Raw genomic sequence first — 18,256 nt, forward strand, 5'->3', positions numbered from 1 at the left:
GATCCGGGTAACTTTCCAGCTCCACCTCGCGGAGGATTGCTGTCGTGGGCGTGGTGGGCTCAGCTCACCCGTTCCAGCAGCTTTGTTTTTGCATCGGGTGCAAGTCTTCCAGAGCGCGTGCAGTGACACTAAATGACTCCTTTTAGCCGTGCGTTAATCCGACAGCTCGGCCTCATGCTGGTCTTGCTGCTTTCCTGTTGGTTTTGGGCCCGGCAGTTTCCTCTTACCCTGTTGGGCCTTCCAGCTCAGTTGGAAACGGTTTTCCCCGGGCTTCGGTGCCATAAGCCTTTGTCTCCAGACAGCCCCAGGGATTATTTTACCCTATTTGTACCTCCACCTCCCGACTCCCATGGCCCAGTTATTGAAGTATCGGTCCTCTTGGGGTCTAGGGCTGGTCACTGGGTGCTGCCAGTTTGAGATGACAGGGAATCTGCACCCACCAATCCCACCTTTGCAGCCTCCTGAGCCGGGTCCAGCCAAGGGAACGGAGCGAGTCGAGCCCACCGGTCTAGTCCCCAGAGACCCTTCTGATGTCTTGTGCTGAACGGTTCTCTCTCTCTCTCTGTGTTTTCCAGTGAGGCGCTGTGGCAGACTGAATGCCCCGGAGAACGGCTACATCAAATGCTCCGGAGACGGCGACAACTACGGCGCCACCTGCGACTTCTCCTGCGTTAGTGGCTACGAGCTGCAGGGAAGCCCTGCTCGCGTGTGCCAGTACAACCATGCCTGGTCCGGCTCGGAACCAACCTGTTCCTGTGAGTGAGTACATCAGTGGCCTAAACCCTAGCGCTGCTCCTACCCTGCTGTGGACTCTGCGCTGTGGGACGAGCCTGGAGGTGGCAGCCGCCGGTCAGTAATGTTATGACCTCCTTTTGGGGCACTGAAGCAGTGGTGGCTTCAGCGTGATCGAATGCAGGAGCGCATCGCAGCATTACCCTTCCGGGACGTGCCACCTCCATCCGTGGGAAGCTCAGGAGTATCGGCACTTCCTGATCCTGCAGATCTCGGTGGCACAGTCCCAGCATTTCTCCCCTTGAAAAAGTGCTGTCCTTTTTTTCTGAAGTCTGTTACTTTACATTTATTTGGGAAACTGTTGTAATGCATTGTGTGCTGAAGGGTGCTCTTATCATCATAAGACTGTCCTTTGCTGTAAGTGCAATCACAAGTAAAGTAGATTTGCCACAGCCCAAGGACTGGGGATGTCCACCCCCCTTCTCAGCTTTACGATGAAGAAGTGACATGCTTTGCACTAGGTTATTGTTCTGGTCTGTGAGGAGACTCTCCTAGTCCATCCCCTGTCACAACTCAGCCGCACCTCCCCCCCCCCCCCACCACCCTACCCAGCAGTCCTCCCCCTCCCAAAAACCTTCAGGAAAGACTTCCAAGCTTCTGTGAGAACGTCAGGACTTTGCCCTTTAACGAAGAGCCCAAGCCGCGATTGCTTTTTAAATATTTCAGAGGTAGAAGAGTAGAGGTGATGTAATGTCACCTTGGACGGGTTATGCATGGACAAGGAGTTCTGGCTCACATCGGAATTTATTTATTTATTTTATTTATTTGCAATTTTTGTATACCGACATAGAAGGGTTACATTAAATATGGACCAGAGTGAGAAGGGCTTTGGTTCATATGGGACCAAACTGAACCTCTCTTTCCCCTTCTCTCTGAGGGTTCAGGTTCAGCCTTCACCAACTGTTCCTACCATACTCCGTGAGGGCGGAGGGGGTGTCCATCCCCCACCTCCCTCTATGTTTACAGCATTTATTCTGATCTTCTGCCACTTTCAATCCTAGACATGAGCATTAATGTGGGCGTGAGAACTGCAGCTGCCCTCCTCGATCAGTTTTACGAAAAAAGGAGATTGTTAATTGTGTCGACTCCAACTGCAGCCAACTTCTACTACAGGTTGCAACTGGGACTGCTCCAGGTGAGAAAATAGCTCTGTTTCCTGAAGTTTGAAAAAATAGGGGGTTTCCTCTTGCAACAGTTTATTTTTTTTGTATAAATGCATAATTCCTCCTTGAACTGGTGCTTTACTACTGGGAAGAGGTGACGGGACAGATTTTTACCATAGGCCAGTTCTACTTTCTAATTCTAAGTAGATGTGAAGCAACGTTTGCATAATATTCCCCCCATGAAAAGCTGCGTTTTGCTGAGACAAAGGCACATGGTTTGCTCATTACATGTGACAGCAGAATAAAGTCGTGTAGCGTGGTTTCATTAGCTGTAGCTTAAATTCTGGGTGGGGGTGGGGGTGAGAAAGGTGAGACGGCTGGCACTGATTTTTCACTGCTAGCTCCCTAATTTGTCTGTCCAAATCTAAGCCCTGCAGTGGCCTGGCCTAAATTTTGGCTAGCCAGCTCTCAGCTTTCTCCTTCCCTCCAATCACCCCTCCTGCCCACCCGAATACAACAGCATGGGACCAACAGCCCCTCCATCATGCCTCCCACCTGCCCGCTGGAATGAGAAAGTGTAGCAGTGACACTGGCTCCCCAGTACCACCCCTCCCCCCCCTCCACTCGCCCAAGTCAATGACCCCTTGAAGCCCTCCTCCTACACACCTGCTGGAAGAAGAAATGTACGGCTCCCTCCTTCTGCCCGATCTCGCAAAAAAGAAACCGTCCTCTTTCCACCCTTGACTCCCCACCACCGCCCACCAGAAGCCCTCCAGAATCACTCAGAAGCTTCCCCAGCCGACCCGGGAGGAGACAATCCTGCGCCCTCCTTCCGGGTCAGCTGGGGGAGCTTTTAGGGAGACGTCTGGCAGATGGGGAGGCGTTGGGGGGGGATGTTGACTTGTGGGCAGTGCCGGATGGGGGCGGGAAGGGGAGCTACATTTTTCTAGTCTGGCCCATGGGTGGGAGGAGGATCAGGGGGCCATGGGCTCTGTTACATTTCTAATTGCGTAGGGCATGCAGGAGGTGGGGGATGAAGAGGCTGCTGACACTGTACTGAATTTTTATCCCACCAGTGAGAGAAGGCTTAGCCGGCTGGTACTAATTTTCAGTGCTAGCCTGCTAAGTTTTTGCTATACACTCTGAACACTCCAATTCTAGCTGGATAGATTTATCTATCTGGTTTAAATTCCACCTTTCATTTGAATGAAAAGCAACTCAGCAGTCCAAAATTTGGCCAGCTAACGGGCCGATACAGTAAAAGTCGCGGCGCCACTCTCCTGTGTGTACAATTCTTTATTCAAATGAGGGCCCGCGGCAAAAAGAGGCGCTAGGGACACTAGCGCGTCCCTAGCGCCTCTTTTTGGACAGGAGCGGCGACTGTCAGTGGGTTTGACAGCTGACGCTCAATTTTGCCGGCATCGGTTCTTAAAACCGCTGACAGCCACGGGCTCGGAAACCAGACGCCAGCAAAATTGAGTGTCTGGTTTTCAAGCCGCGGGCCGATTTCAAAATTTATTTTTTTTTTAAATTTTCGGGACCTCTGACTTAATATCGCCATGATATTAAGTCAGAGGGTGCACAGAAAAGCAGTAAAAACTGCTTTTCTATGCACTTTCCCGATGCCGGCAGAAATTAATACCTACCTTTGGGTAGGCGCTAATTTCTGAAAGTAAAATGTGCGGCTTGGCTGCACATTTTGCTTTCTGAATCGCGCACGCATACCTAATAGGGCCATCAACATGCATTTGCATGTTGCGGGCGCTATTAGGTTCGGGGGGGTTGAACGCACGTTTTCGACGCACTATTACCCGTTACTAAATAAGGGGTAAAGCTAGCGCATCAAAAACGTGCGTCCAATCGCGGGTTAACAGTGCGCTCCGCCGGAACGCACTGTACTATAGTGGCCTGTAAGTTAGGTACTCGGGCATTTTTTGGAAACTGGCCCCTGAATATCCCCATCTTTTTGGACATGTGTAAGAGGATATGTTTACAGGCTGCTGCATTGTTTGATGTTATTTTATTGTACCAAGCTTTGAACAGTTTTTATCTGTAAAGCAATTAAGAAATGATAAATATCTTGGCAAGGAAGCGGTTGCTTGATGATATATGAATAAATAGAGTTGGTACTGACAGCTTGAGCTCCGCGTGTTGCACACCATACCACACAAACTTTTTCTGGCCTGGCCCCGGACTCTGCTTTTAATGGCCATATCTTGCCCAATTTAGCAAGCACAGTGCGGCTTGGACCTGAGACACATTACCGTGATCGAACTGGTCGGCGTGTACCCAGCGCAGATCGGAAGGATAGGACGCAGGCTCCTGCCTCTGGTGCTCAGCGTGCAGCTCAGGTAAGGCAAGGGCTCGAGCTTTCTTACCTCCCTAGGTGAGTATAAACAGGAGGCATCGCGCAGCACCGGTCCCCCAAGCCCCGCACCGCTGCGACTGCTCGGCAGTTCTATGGGGGAAATGTTCAGGTCTTCCCATGTGGTTGCAAACTCCCTGGGTGCTTTTATCGCATGATTTTACACTCCTGCTATTTGCACGGGAAGCAAACGGCGCTTGCACTTTTTGCAAATCCCGTGCATGCACTTTGTTATTTCCTCCCCTGCCCTCAGCGTGCCATCGGGAGCACCTTGTTCTAGTGCGGCTAGAAGCCGCACCTTCTTTTAGCCACATTTGGAAGAGGGCAGATTTCAGTCAGGTTTTTTTCACCCCAGTAAATTCCTTTTTGAGACTTTCCCTTTTTAGCTCTAGCGGAATATAAAAATCTAAAATAAACAAATCAATACCCAGCATACGCAGTGCTGTGCAGGTACACGTAAGAGAAGGTCCTTGCTCCGCCGAGCTTACAGCCTAGTCACAGACAAGACAAATAGGAGGCCGCATAAATGTATGCTGTTAAACATCAGCAAGCTGAGCAGGGAGAGAGCCAGGGGTTTAAGATTTAAAGGTGATCTCAGAAAGAAGGGTTCTGAGGTGGGACTCAAATATGGCCAGAGAGGAAGGATGATGGACTAAATTGGGGAGATTGTGCCAGGCATACGATTCAACAAGGTGGAAAGGGTGGTGTCATGAGGTGGCTATGGAGGAGAAAAGCACGGGTTCTATGAAAGGGATTGGTAAGGACGGGAAATAAGAGAGGACTGCAGAGCGAATGCGCTTGTGGGTAACAGAGCAGATAAAGACCTATTGGCCCATCCAGTCTGCCCAGTTACAGTCCGCGTTGCTAAGGAGATATCTCAGCTGCCAACCGTACAAGTCTGACCAGCCGGGCTTGTAGGAAATCGCTGCTTAGCCAAGTCACATTGTGTTGTCTTTCTCTTGTATGCGCATCTTGCAAGATGAGCATACAAGGTCCTGGCCTTAATCCAGCGCCCAGCCCCTCCCCTCCCCCCGTGGGTAAACAACTGCCAAAACTTGCAAGGCCGTTGCCTTAACATTTGTCTGATAACTCTCTATGGTTAAGTTAGTTACTCAGGTCACACATCACCCTCCACCCTATTACAGAACTCAAGTCTTATAGACGCATTCAAACTCTGTCTCTTCCATCTGACACATCCGTGAAAGGTTTCATTCTAGCATCTGCCTTGGGTAGGTAATCATGCAAAATATGTGTCGGTTTTTCCATAGTATCTTTGCGTGTGTGAGTGTGTCTGTGTATAGTCTATGTATAGATATCTCCCAACAACTTTTAATTCAGTCTATGATCCTTTCCGATCTTCTCCAATTCTCCATAATTACACATCTTGCTGTCAACAACAACTGTACTGCCAGCTTGCTCATCAGATAGGCTCTACCCTCATTTTGGAGGCCTAATTAGAATACTTTAGGTTCCCAGGGTAACTGAATCTTAGTGGCAGCCTATAGACATTGCTTAAGCAGTTTGCAGAACTGATTTCCGACATTCCAGGCATGTGTGCAGCACAGGCCCCACACTGCCTCAGCTGGCGCCTGTGGCTATATTTGTATTCAGTCTTCCACCCATTTCCTGAGATTGCCTGTGAAACTGATAGGTTGTCCCAGCAGCGTAAATACCACCTCCCAGCTCTTCTCTGAGGCAGTAATTGGGCCTCCCACGCTACCAAATGTTTTCGCTTTTCTCAGCACGTCGGGCCTCAAAACATTGTAAAGTTCTTATCTTAATTCTTTTGTTGAATTGCTTCCTAGACATGTTTTGGTTTATATTTAAATTATTTCACATTTTCAGTAGAAGATTCTTGAATTCTTCTACTGCTCTGCCTTTTTTCTTACCTCCTAGCAGGTAACACAGATGTCCCCCTCGCACATTTGTTCAGACTGAATCCATCGTTTGCAATCTCCAAGGAGGAAGCACTCCATGGCTTGGCTTATTTAAATCACCAAGGAGTATTAACAACAGACAGGCAGGTGATGCCTTACAGACTAACAGATTTATTGAGGCGTCAATGTTTGAGGACAAGAGGCCCTTTCGTCAGGTGTAATGTATCATACCTGCAACCTCCTCGTCCACCTTGTTCCTTGGGCATACATATGACATATTTATTGATTGATTTATATTCTGCCTTTCAGGCACTTCAAGGCAGTTTACATTCAGGTCCTGTGGGTATTTCCCAGTCCTCATAGGGTTCACAGTCTGTACCTGAGACAATGGCGAGTGAAGTGATGTGCTCAAGGTCATAAGGAGCTGCTTTATCGCTTCATAGCCCTGCGGCTCTAAGCCCTAGGTTACTCCTCCATTCTAGATGTGGTCAAATATCCGTTTTTGAAACGCTTTCCCTAGCTCAACCGGAATATCAATCAGTACAATCTAGGCTGGGATAACTAACTCTAGGTAAGATATTCATTTTAATACTAGTTAGTTATCCAAGCCATGACGAAATATATTTGGACCCTCTGTTTAAATCATTTGCCAGCTTTTTTCATTAAGCCTGAACAGTTTGCTGTACACAAATAATTTCTATCATTTGTTATTTTAACCCCTAAAATCTGTAGATCTCGAATTGTATGGCTTGTAGGACATGGTGAGGGGTCCAGGTCAACTGGGGGAAGGCGTGCAGGATGAAGAACCAGAGGGGCCTGAAAGACCTCGCTATTAACTGGACAGACTGGTGGACTAATTGAAAAACTGGGCACGTGCCTCGCCTGAGCACATTTTAAAACCCGCTGACACACGCATGTAAAACCCGACATGATGCTATGGAAGACACATGTGCACTAGCCGTGCTCGAGTATCCTCTTAAAATTGGGAGCGTACTTACATGCGCGAGTGGGCGCACAATTTAAAAAATTCCAGCGTGTATGGGCGCGCGCACGCTCGTTTAAAAATCGATCTCATTGTGCTTTATAGGATCTTGCTGTCAGGCTGTCTAGCCCTGGGGAATGATCTCCAGCACTTCAGCCCTTAAAACCTCTCTATAGGGCATCAAGCACTCCTTCATGGACAGTGATGGCATAACGAAGCGCCCTGCTGGGTCAGACCAAGATCTGTCGAGCTCAGCAACGTGTCCGTGACATTCGCCACTCAGGTTTCAAGTGTCCGGCAGGATCCCAGAGAAATAGGTTCACTCCTTCTTGGTCATAACCGGGGATTAGCAGTGGCTAATAATGTGCTATGGACTTTTCCTGCAGGAACTCGTGCAAACCACTTTTAAACCCCGCTGTGTGCATTGCAGCTGACCCAGATCTAGGTATTCCAGTATGTTCTGTGTTTTCCTAGAGGCATCTGTTCTATGCAATCGCTCATAAAACTAAGCGAGTCTTATTTACTCCTTGGTGGAGAATGATGCTCTCTCTGCTTGGCCTTTAGTCTTGTTTCAGCTCCTGCATGCAGTATGTTGCTGCTTTTTTGTATATTAGACCACAGCCTACTTGCTTTATTGCTCTTTTAATTAAAGGTTTGCCCTGTCTGCTACCATAATTAGTTTTAGTCTCTTTCTTAGATCTGTAAGGTCTCTCATTACTCCTCTGCTCTTTTTTTCTCTTTATGGCTGGCTTCTAGCACTGTTATTTGAGGAACCAGATTATTTATCATTCGGTTTGGTTCTTTTCTCCCCTGCCCTAATGATCATTTTCCTGTAGTCCCGGACAATATCTCCTGTATCTTGCCCCCCCCCCCTTTAGTTCAGTTTCTGCTCTTCTTTTCCCAGCCCTGAATAAACTGTCCCATGACATCCAGAACCTTTTCTCGGAACTGCGAGTGGGTCTTACCGTGCTTGTCCAGCAGGGGTCAGGATCCAACCAAAGTCCATTGCCAATCCCACAGCGTTCACCAGAGCTCCGTCTAAGGGAATGGGAATGATTTTCTTTTGCCTCGGGGGGGGGCCTCTGCTCTTCAGTTTCTCGGCATTTACAGCAGGGTACGGATCTCCCCCTTTAGGGTCTGCTGGGCATTTCCAAGAGATGGGGACCGGTGGCTGCTGGAGACAGGGGGCAGGGCTCCATGATCCAGCGGTTAGCACCTGTTATGTTGGTTTGCCTAAGCGGCAGCCTCTGCAGTTTCCAGGTTAGCCGTCCGTGAATGCTGGTAGACCTACGTAAGTCCCCTTCCACTGTCAGTTTCCCACGCTCGCTTGGGGGGACCCCTTCCAAGAATTTACCTTGCTCTGTATTAGGTCTACAGATATTTGCCCTTATCAGAACTATACAATTGCTACAGTGGCACTTTAGAAAGGTATAACTTCCTTCCTTAGCTCGCTCGATAGCCTCCATGCTAATATTCTCAGGCCTGGATACCAGAACACCCACCCCAGCAGGACCTCCCTCCACTAATCTCTCCCTTTCACTCCTTATTCCCTGTCCCCTTACTCCCGAATCATTTCTCCTTATGGCTCTTCTCAATACCCAGTCCTCTTTCTCTCTCTCACTCTCCATCCTGAGTTGTTCTTACCGCTCCATCAGCCTGCACCTTATTCTCCCTTCCTCCCCCCACCTCAGAACATCTTTCCCTCCCTCTCTCGCATTCTTTCTCCCTTCCCTGTCCCTCATATCTAGTCCTCTCTCCTTCCATCAATCCTGGATCCTCTCTTCCTCCCTGCCCCCTATCCTAGGTTTGGGCTCCTCTCCCTGATCCTTATTAAGCTCTCTCCCCTCATGATATCTGGTATCCTCCCCCCTTCCTCCTCCTTCCCCACTGTGGTTTGGCTTGAGTTGCGTGGGCCCTGACGTCAGGGAGATGGGGAGGGAGACAGCATTGCCAGGACCTTCTTTTTCTGGGTCTGGGACAGATATTCAGAATTATCAGGTCAATCCAGTAACAAGTGGTAGGAAGAGCTGCGTTAGTGCCCGGCGCACCCGCGGTTGCCGCACGCACAGTCCAGCTCACCTACCGCTCGATCCTGTATGTAAATAGCTTGCAAATGCAAGCTGCGTCTAAGAAGCGTCCGTGAAGCGTTAGGCCCGCGCAACCCATTTTACTGTATAGAGCGCTATACAGCGCCTGTCATTTCAAATGTCATTTGAAATGACAGGTACCAGGAAGTGGACGGTTCTCCGACGCTCGGGATTGTCAGCCCTCTCTCCCTTCCTCCCGAAGCAAGACAAAAACTGAACTGGAAAATACAAGCCAGATTCTGTATGCAGTGCAACAATGGAAAAGCAGAAAATCACTATTAAGAACATAAGAAATTGCCATGCTGGTTCAAACCAAGGGTCCATCAAGCCCAGCATTCTGTTTCCAACAGAGGCCAAACCAGGCCACAAGAACCTGGCAAGAATCCAAACACTGAGAAGATCCCATGCTACTGATGCCAATAATAACAGAAGCCATTCCCTAAGTCAGCTTTATTAATAGCAGTTAATGGACTTCTCCTCCAACAACTTATCCAAACCTTTTCTAAACCCAGCTACACTAACTGCACTAACCACATCTTCTGGAAACAAATTCCAGAGCTTAATTGTGCATTGAGTGAAAAAGAATTTTCTCCGATTAGTCTTAAATGTGCTACTTGCTAACTTCATGGAGTACCCCCTAGTCCTTCTATTATCTGAAAGTATAAATAACGGATTTACATCTACTCTTCAAGACCTCTCGTTATTTTAAAGACCTCTATCAAATACCCCCTCAGCCATCTCTTCTCCAAGCTGAAAAGCCCTAACCTCTTCAGCCTTTCCTCATAGGGGAGCTGTTCCATCTCTTTTATCATTTTGGTCGTCCTTCTCTGTACCTTCTCCATCGTAACTATATGTTTTTTGAGATGCGGCGACAAGAATTGTACACAGTATTCAAGGTGCTGTCTCACCATGGAGCGATACAGAGGCATTATGAAATTTCCGTTTTATTAACATTCGCTTCTTAATAATTCCTAACATTCTGTTTGCTTTTTTTGACTGTACACTGAGCTGATGATTTCAAAGTATTATCCACTATGATGCCTAGATCTTTTTCCTCTCATGAGGGACTTTATCAAATGCCTTCTGAAAATCCAAATATACCACATCTACTGGTTCACCTTTATCCTTGTGAGGCAAGACTTCCCTTGGGTAAATCCATGTTGACTGTGTTCCATTAAACCATGTCTTTCTATCAGGCCGATACAGTAAAGTTCGCGGGAGAGCGGGCGAGCTCCCGGCGCGCGCACAGGCCACTCTCCTGTGTGCGCGATTCACTAAAACAAAATATTCAAATTAGGGCCCGCGGTAAAAAGAGGCGCTAGGGTCACTAGCGCGTCCCTAGCGCACTGTACTGCGCTAGGGACGCGCAGGTACAGTACAGTGCGTGCCGCCGGAGCGCACTGTACTGTATCGGCCTATATATGCTCTGTGATTTTGATCTTTAGAATAGTTTCCACTATTTTTCCCGGCACTGAAGTCAGGCTCACTGGTCTATAGTTTCCTGGATCGCCCCTGGAGCCCTTTTTAAATATTGGTGTTACACTGGCCATCCTCCAGTCTTCAGGTACAATGGATGATTTTATTGATAGATTACAAATTGTAACTAATAGATCTGGAATTTCATTTTTGCGTTCCTTCAGAACCCTAGGATGCATATCATCCAGTCCAGGTGATTTGCTACTCTTTAGTTTGTCAATCTGGCCTACTACATCTTCCAGGTTCACAGTGATTTGGTTCAGTTCAACTGACTCATCACCTTTGAAAACCATCTCTGGAACTGGTATCTCCCCAACATCCTCATTAACACAAAGCAAAGAATTCATTTAGTCTTTCTGCAATGGCCTAATCTTCCCTAAGAGCCCCTTTAACCCCTCGGTCATCTAATGGTCCAACCGACTCCCTTACAAGTTTCTTGCTTCGGATATATTTTTAAAAGTCCTTATTATGAGGTTTTGCCTCTATGGCCAATTTCATTTCAAATTCTCTCTTCGCCTGTCTTATCAGTGATTTACACTTAACTTGACAATGCTTTTTCCTATTTTCTTCAGACGGATCCTTCTTCCAATTTTTTAAGGATTTTTTTTTTTTTGCTAAAATAGCCTCTTTCACCTCACCTTTTAACTATGCCGGTAATCATTTTGCCTTCCTTTCACCTTTCTTAATGCATGGAATACTTCTGGACTGCATGACTAGGATTGTATTTATAAACAATGTCCATGCCTGTTGAACACTCTTAACCTTTGCAGCTGCACCTTTCAGTTATTTTTCTCATTTTATCAAAGTTTCCCTGTTGAAAATGTTGCGTTAGAGCTGTAGATTTACTTATTGTCCCCCTTCCAGTTATTAGTTTAAATTTGATCATGTTATGATCACTATTGCCAAGTGGCCCCACCACCGTTACCTCTCTCATCAAGCCCTGCGTTCCACCAAGAATTAAATCTAAAATAGCTCCCTCTCTTGTTCGTTCCTGAACCAATTGCTCCATCAAGCAGTCATTTATTACATCCAGGAACTTTGTCTCTAGCATGTCCTGATGTTATATTTACCCAGTCAATATTGGGGTAATTGAAATCTCCCATTATTATTGCACTGCCAAAGAGGTTAGCTTCCCTGATTTCTCTTAGCATTTCATCATTTCCTCTTAGCATTTCATCATCTCCCAACACACATGGGATTTCTACCAATATAGATTGTACTGAGCATTTAGTCTCTTGTATGATCTTTATCCTGTTGGACTCTATACCCTCCTGGACATAAAGTGCCACACCCCCACCAAGTTGATCCTCGTTATCATTGGATATAATTTGTACCCTGATATAGCACTGTCCCATTGGTTATCCTCCTTCCACCAGGTCTCTGTGATGCCAAATATGTCAATCTCATCATTCACTGCTATACACTCTAACTCTCCCATCTTACTTCTTAGACTTCTGGCATTGGCATTCAGACATTTCAAAGTGTGTTTTTTGTTTGTATTACTTGCTTTTCAGTTGATAGGGATAATTTGACAATTTTTAGATCAGGTGATTTTTTTACATATAGGCACATGGACTATGTTTGCTTTAATTGGAACCTCTCTGTTGGGATGCCCTAACTTTCCTGTTTCAATAGTATCCTTCAAGGATACATTTCTCCGAACCATGCACTGCTGAGAAACTGTCGACTTTCCCCCTTGTTCTAATTTAAAAGCTGCTCTATCTCCTTTTTTAAAAGTTAGCGCCAGCAGCTTGGTTCCACTCTGGTTAAGGTGGAGCCCGTCCTTTCGGAAAAGTCTCCCCTTTCCCCAAAAGTTTCCCCAGTTCCTTACAAAGCTGAATTCCTCTTCCCTGCACCATCGGCTCATCCACGCATTGAAACTCCAGAGCTCTGCCTGTCTCTGGGGACCTCAGAACAATACAATCAATAAATATAAATCAGTCAGAATAGTAAAACCATGCTGAAAAATATACATTTCAAAACAGCTGATGAATAGAATATTCAATAATTAGAAGCTCTTGTACAAATGTTTTTAAATTTCCTAAACATTGATAAAATATTCCAAAACAGCAGACATCAAATAACATCCAGTAATTAAAACTAATAAGGATTTTAAAAATCCCTCACTCTCCATACCTGTCACCCTGAGATTCTCGTGAACTAAGGGTACACACACACAGAGACACAAACAAAATATGATCCCTCTGTCTCTCACACACATACATGCTTGGTACGAGACGGAGGAAGCTTGAGTGTATGTGTGTGTGTGTGTGTGTGTGTGTATGTGACAGACATACACGTTTTCTCCGTCTCTCTCTCACATATATACGCTTCCTCTGTATCTCTCATACATGATTCCTGTCTCACTCACACACACACACACACACACACACATGCTTCCTCTCTCTCACCCCCACCCCCACCCCTGCACATAGGCACCTTCTCATATATATACACAGGCACACACACACTCACTCTTCTATACACTCACCATCTCATACACACACAGGCATCCTTTCTCACACACACACACACACACCATACCCCCAGGTCAGGCTCTCCTTCACACACACCACATCCCCACACCCCAATAAGACTCTCATTCTTTCACACACACACACACACACCATACCCCCTGGTCAGGCTCTCCTTCACACACACCACATCCCCACACCCCAATAAGACTCTCATTCATTCATTCATTCATTCATTCACTCACACACACACACACACACATACCACCATTCTGCTGCTCATCCTCTTGTGTCCGCCCGTGAGATAATCAAACTCCGTGAGCCTAACACTTCCTTTATGCTGATCTTGTGCATTGAGAGATTAGCATAGAAAATGTGCTAGCTGCATGTGTTTTGGAAAGCGAATGCTGGCACCAAGAAGGAGTAAGAGAACAGGCTTCTTCTTCTTTCTTCGATCACTAGTGAGATGGGATCCACCGGGGGCCTCACAGGCCGATTCCTCTTCCAGGCCGCCAGTGCGATGGGGTCCACCGGCAGCCTCACAGGCCTCTCCCTGCTCCAACGCCAACCCGCCAGGTGTGCTGGCCTCTCCCTGCTCCCGATGCTGCCCCACCGGATGTGTTGCCCTGTACAATTGCACGGTTTGCACACCCGGTAGCGCCGGGCCTGCTCACAGGACCAGTTTCTTCCTTCTTCGGCCGGCGGCGGCACCGCAGGGCCTCTCCTTCAGCCGCCGACCACACTGGGCCTGTTCTTTGCCGCTGGCTCCAGGAAATGCCGGTGGCGCCGCTGGCCTCTGCTCCTGCTGTGGGTCCTTGCTTTTGCTGGCAGGATTTTCCCCGCCACGTCACTGTTCTGCGCTGCTGCAGGACTTTCCTGCCGGTGGCAAATGGCACCCCTCCCCCTGTTGCCACCTGCGGCAGACCGCCCCCCTCCCCCCTCCCCCCTTTATCTGGTCCACAGCATTCAACCCTCTGGTCACCTCTCCCAGCATTCATCTCTCTCCTCAATGATCCCAACTTTCATCCCCTTTCACATCACTCTCTGCCAAGAAGCATTCACCCTCTCTTGCACCATTCCCTCCCTTAAGCATCCACACCCCTCCTCACCTTTCCCAACATTCACCACCTCTCAAAACATTCACCCCCTTTCTCATCACCAATATTTATCCCCTTCTCTCCCCACAAATCATACTCAGCTGTTTGGAGCAATGGGTGGACTCCTCCCTACCTTCTTTTGTCAGCTGAGTCCCAGGAGCACAGGGATCTGATGCCTGGGACAGTGTCCAGCCATTCCAGATAGGAGGGGAGGGGGCAAAGCTGGAGCAGACCCAGCAGAACAGAGAAGAGTCTCTCCTCCAGGCAGCAGGTGTGAGAAGTCAGGGGGTGGACAGGAGGAATGAGCTAGAGTAGGGAGCCAAGGATCTTCACTGCTCTGTTGTGTGGATTCCCTACTCCAGTCCTTCCCCTCCTGTTCTCTGCACAGGGACAGGAGCAGGAAGCAGGAGATTTATTTTTTTTTTTGGGGGGGGAGGGGCATTGACCAATAGCATCAGGCCAGGTTGGGAAGGGGGAGAGCATAAAAATTTGCTCAGGCTGATATCACCCTGGCACAGGATGAATTGTCCCATAGCACACCAGATGAGCAGCAAGCGAAGTAGGAGTCATCACAGGGCACTCTGCTCCTGCATTAATAAACTTTGAAATGCACAGGCAGAGACCCAGGAATGATAAATATATTCCCATATTATTTTTTTTGTGTCTGATTTTATTCCAGTCTGTATTCCCTCTTTTATTCTTGTAAAATGTCCCCAACGATGCAACAACATCATAGGTATTTCAACGGTGTGGGTTGGCTTCTTTGCAGTGGCATTAACTTGAAGCTTCTCCTCCAAGTCACAGGCAGTAGTCGTACTAACACCAGCCTTTCATGTTTGCTTTTGTTGCTCCTAAATACCCAGGTTGTTGCTGCAAATCCCCCATCACAAGTACCAGATGGTGGTGATGGACAAAGACGGCATGGACAAGGAGCGCTACCCCGTCCCAGCCTCTGCCGCAGATTTGTTCACTCTGATCGACACGTTCCCCTCCAGGCAAGAGGAGATGAAACTCCAAGCTGAGGCTGGTCAGACCTGCAACTGAGAGACACAGGGACCGACGGCTGCCTGCAACGTCTGCTCCCTTCCAGGTCCAGGACTACCACTGAACTTCTCATCAACTCAGCAGGCAGAGCGAAATCAAGTGCGAGGCATCACCTCGCTGCTTTCCGGGTGACCCCCGGCCCCCTGCTCTCAGACTTAAGATTGTAAAAGCCACATAAGGGCAAAGACCTGGGAACCGCGGCAGCAATCTCGTGCAGCTCTGTGCGATGACGTTTGCCGTATACGCGATATGGATTCTTGTGTGTCTGATTTCTTATTCTGTGCCTGATGTGGAACAGCTGTCTGAAGTTTTCAAGAGTGCCTTCTACTTCTTCACTCTCTTACCATCTAGGAGTGCTGCTGCTGTGCTGATTGTCATCAGAAAAGATAGCTACCCATTCGCCCCATGATACAGGCCCAGTATGAATAGGGAAAAAAAACTGCTGGAGAATGGAGGAAAACTTTATGAAAATACAGTGTACAACTTTTATTTGAAAGCAAATATAAAAAGAAGTATATATATATATATATATAATATGTAAAAAAAATACATAGTTTGAATGAGAAAAGTAAACCAGTCCTAGAAATTAGACCAGCAGAGGAGCAACGGGGCTGAAAGCCAGAGCAGTCAGTGTTTTGGACAAATGGGGAAGTCCGCTTGCTTTAATTCTGGATGGTGCTATGGGTTACTGATGCTATACAGATTCCCTGTAGTTTTACATTGTTTTATTGCGTGCCTTTTCTCTGTACACTGCTTATGCATGATGTGGATTTGAGGTTTTCATCTCCGCTGGGGACCCTGACGCTCTTTCCTACTCCTTGTACAGATGTTGGCAAACAGAAGCACCCGTACAGCACGGGCAGGTCCTATTTAGGGTATTTCCTTCCATGTAAAGTTGGGATTTTGTACAAGCACTTCTGAAGTCTTTTTATTAATAAAGTTTTTTTCTATTGTTTTTGCAGATAGAGATCTTTTTGTTCTAAGACTTGTCTTGCATTTCACACCAGCCATCGACAGTGTTCTGTTATCTTTCTGTGTGATTCCCTTTACTGGAGCAAACGCAAAGACGCAGTAGCAGCTGAGCTGCTGGGACCTTGGAAATCCTTTCTTGAGAGGAATAACATTCTGCTGCAGCTGCTTGTCTTTCTTCACCTCCTGCTCTGTTGCTGGTTAAAGTGTCTCCCAGCCGTCTCCCACCATTGAAAGACTTCTTCCAGCACCCTCTCTAGGTCTGCCGGGGCAAGGGTGAGCCATAAGAACATAAGAAATTGCCATGCTGGGTCAGACCAAGGGTCCATCAAGCCCAGCATCCTGTTTCCAACAGAGACCAATCCAGGCCACAAGAACCTGGCAAGTACCCAAACACTAAGAAGATCCAATGCTACTGATGCAATTAATAGCAGTGGCTATTCCCTAAGTTAACTTGATTAATAGCCGTTAATGGATTTCTCCTCCAAGAACTTATCCAAACCTTTTCTGAACCCAGTACACTAACTGCACTAACCACATCCTCTGGCAACAAATTCCAGAGTTTAATTGTGTGTTGAGTGAAAAAGAACTTTCTCCGATTAGTTTTAAATGTGCCACATGCTAACTTCATGGAGTGCCCCCTAGTCCTTCTATTATCCGAAAGAGTAAATAACCAATTCACATCTACTCATTAAAGATCTTTAAAATCATGAGAGGTCTTGATCATATCCCTCCTCAGCCGTCTTTTTCTCCAAGCTGAACAGTCCTAACCTCTCTTTAGTCTTTCCTCATAGGGGAGCTGTTCCATCCCCTTTATCATTTTGGTTGCCCTTCTCTGTACCTTCTCCATTGCAACTATACCTTTTTTGAGATACGGTGACCAGAATTGTACACAGTATTCAAGGTGCAGTCTCACCATGGAGCGATATAGAGGCATTATGACATTTTCTGTTTTATTAACCATTCCCTTCCTAATAATTCCTAACATTCTGTTTGCTTTTAAAGTATTATCCACTATGATGTCTAGATCTTTTCCCTGGGTGGTAGCTCCTAATATGGAACCTAAAATTGTGTAACTACAGCAAGGGTTATTTTTCCCTATATGCAACACCTTGCACTTGTCCACATTAAATTTCATTTTCCATTTGGATGCCCAATCTTCCAGTCTTGCAAGGTCCTCCTGTAATGTATCATAATCCGCCTGTGATCTAACTACTCTGAATAATTTTGTATCATCCACAAATTTGATTACCTCACGTGTCGTATTCCTTTCCAGATCATTTATAAATATATTGAAAAGCACCGGTCCCAGTACAGACTCCTGGGGCACTCCACTGTTTACCCTTTTCCACTGGGAAAATTGACCATTTAATCCTACTCTCTGTTTCCTGTCTTTTAACAGGGAGAGATTTTGCATGCTTGGGTGAAGGAAGATCTGAAGGCAAGGAGCAGATCTTTAGCCTGATTTCTATAACTCGGCCTGAATTTTCCCTCAGTTTGTAATAACAAAATCTGTCCAGATGCTTACACCCCATGGATTACAGTTGCTGCTGGTCTGCTAAAACCCTAGCATGGTCACTGCGACAGTAGTGGAATTTGTTTTTCAGCACCAAAACCAAAGCAAGGATACATTTTTTCCCTTTTCCTACTACAAGCTTACTATGAAAAATCCTAAAACATCCCTAGGAAAAACTCTTCAAAGATGTATGGATGCAGATCCTAGCTGCAGTGCAATTTCCTGTAAATTTCACCATGAGTTTGAAACAGATTGCATTGTGGTACAGTCCTCAACTACCCTGGGTCACTTGTGACCCGTATGCTCATTGCGGAAATGAGCCCGTTAAAGTCTTGTGATGAGTAAGTGGATGAGCTCTGCTTTACAGGCCTGGTGCGCTGAGCTTTTCTCCCATAAACACTAAGGGGTAGATTTTATAAATCTGCACCTGCGCGTACTTTTGTTCACGCACCAGGCGCAAACAAGAGTACGCGG

The 18,256-nt window shown here is 46.9% G+C and overlaps 1 protein-coding gene across 3 annotated transcripts in view; it reads left to right on the top strand.

Moving 5' to 3' along the window:
- Window positions 1-16,258, top strand: part of SRPX (sushi repeat containing protein X-linked) — a 100,292-nt gene extending 84,034 nt beyond the window's left edge. For all 3 annotated transcript variants that reach the window (XM_029603198.1, XM_029603199.1, XM_029603200.1), the window contains 4 exons: window positions 576-755; window positions 1,794-1,927; window positions 4,125-4,246; window positions 15,117-16,258. In XM_029603198.1, the coding sequence (XP_029459058.1) occupies window positions 576-755; window positions 1,794-1,927; window positions 4,125-4,246; window positions 15,117-15,297 (617 nt within the window). In that variant the 3' untranslated portion in view covers window positions 15,298-16,258. The remainder of the gene's footprint in view (window positions 1-575; window positions 756-1,793; window positions 1,928-4,124; window positions 4,247-15,116) is intronic.
- Window positions 16,259-18,256: the final 1,998 nt, after the last annotated feature.

This window comes from Rhinatrema bivittatum, chromosome 5, assembly GCF_901001135.1.
Source record: "Rhinatrema bivittatum chromosome 5, aRhiBiv1.1, whole genome shotgun sequence".
In the NCBI taxonomy this organism is placed as follows: Eukaryota; Metazoa; Chordata; class Amphibia; order Gymnophiona; family Rhinatrematidae; genus Rhinatrema; species Rhinatrema bivittatum.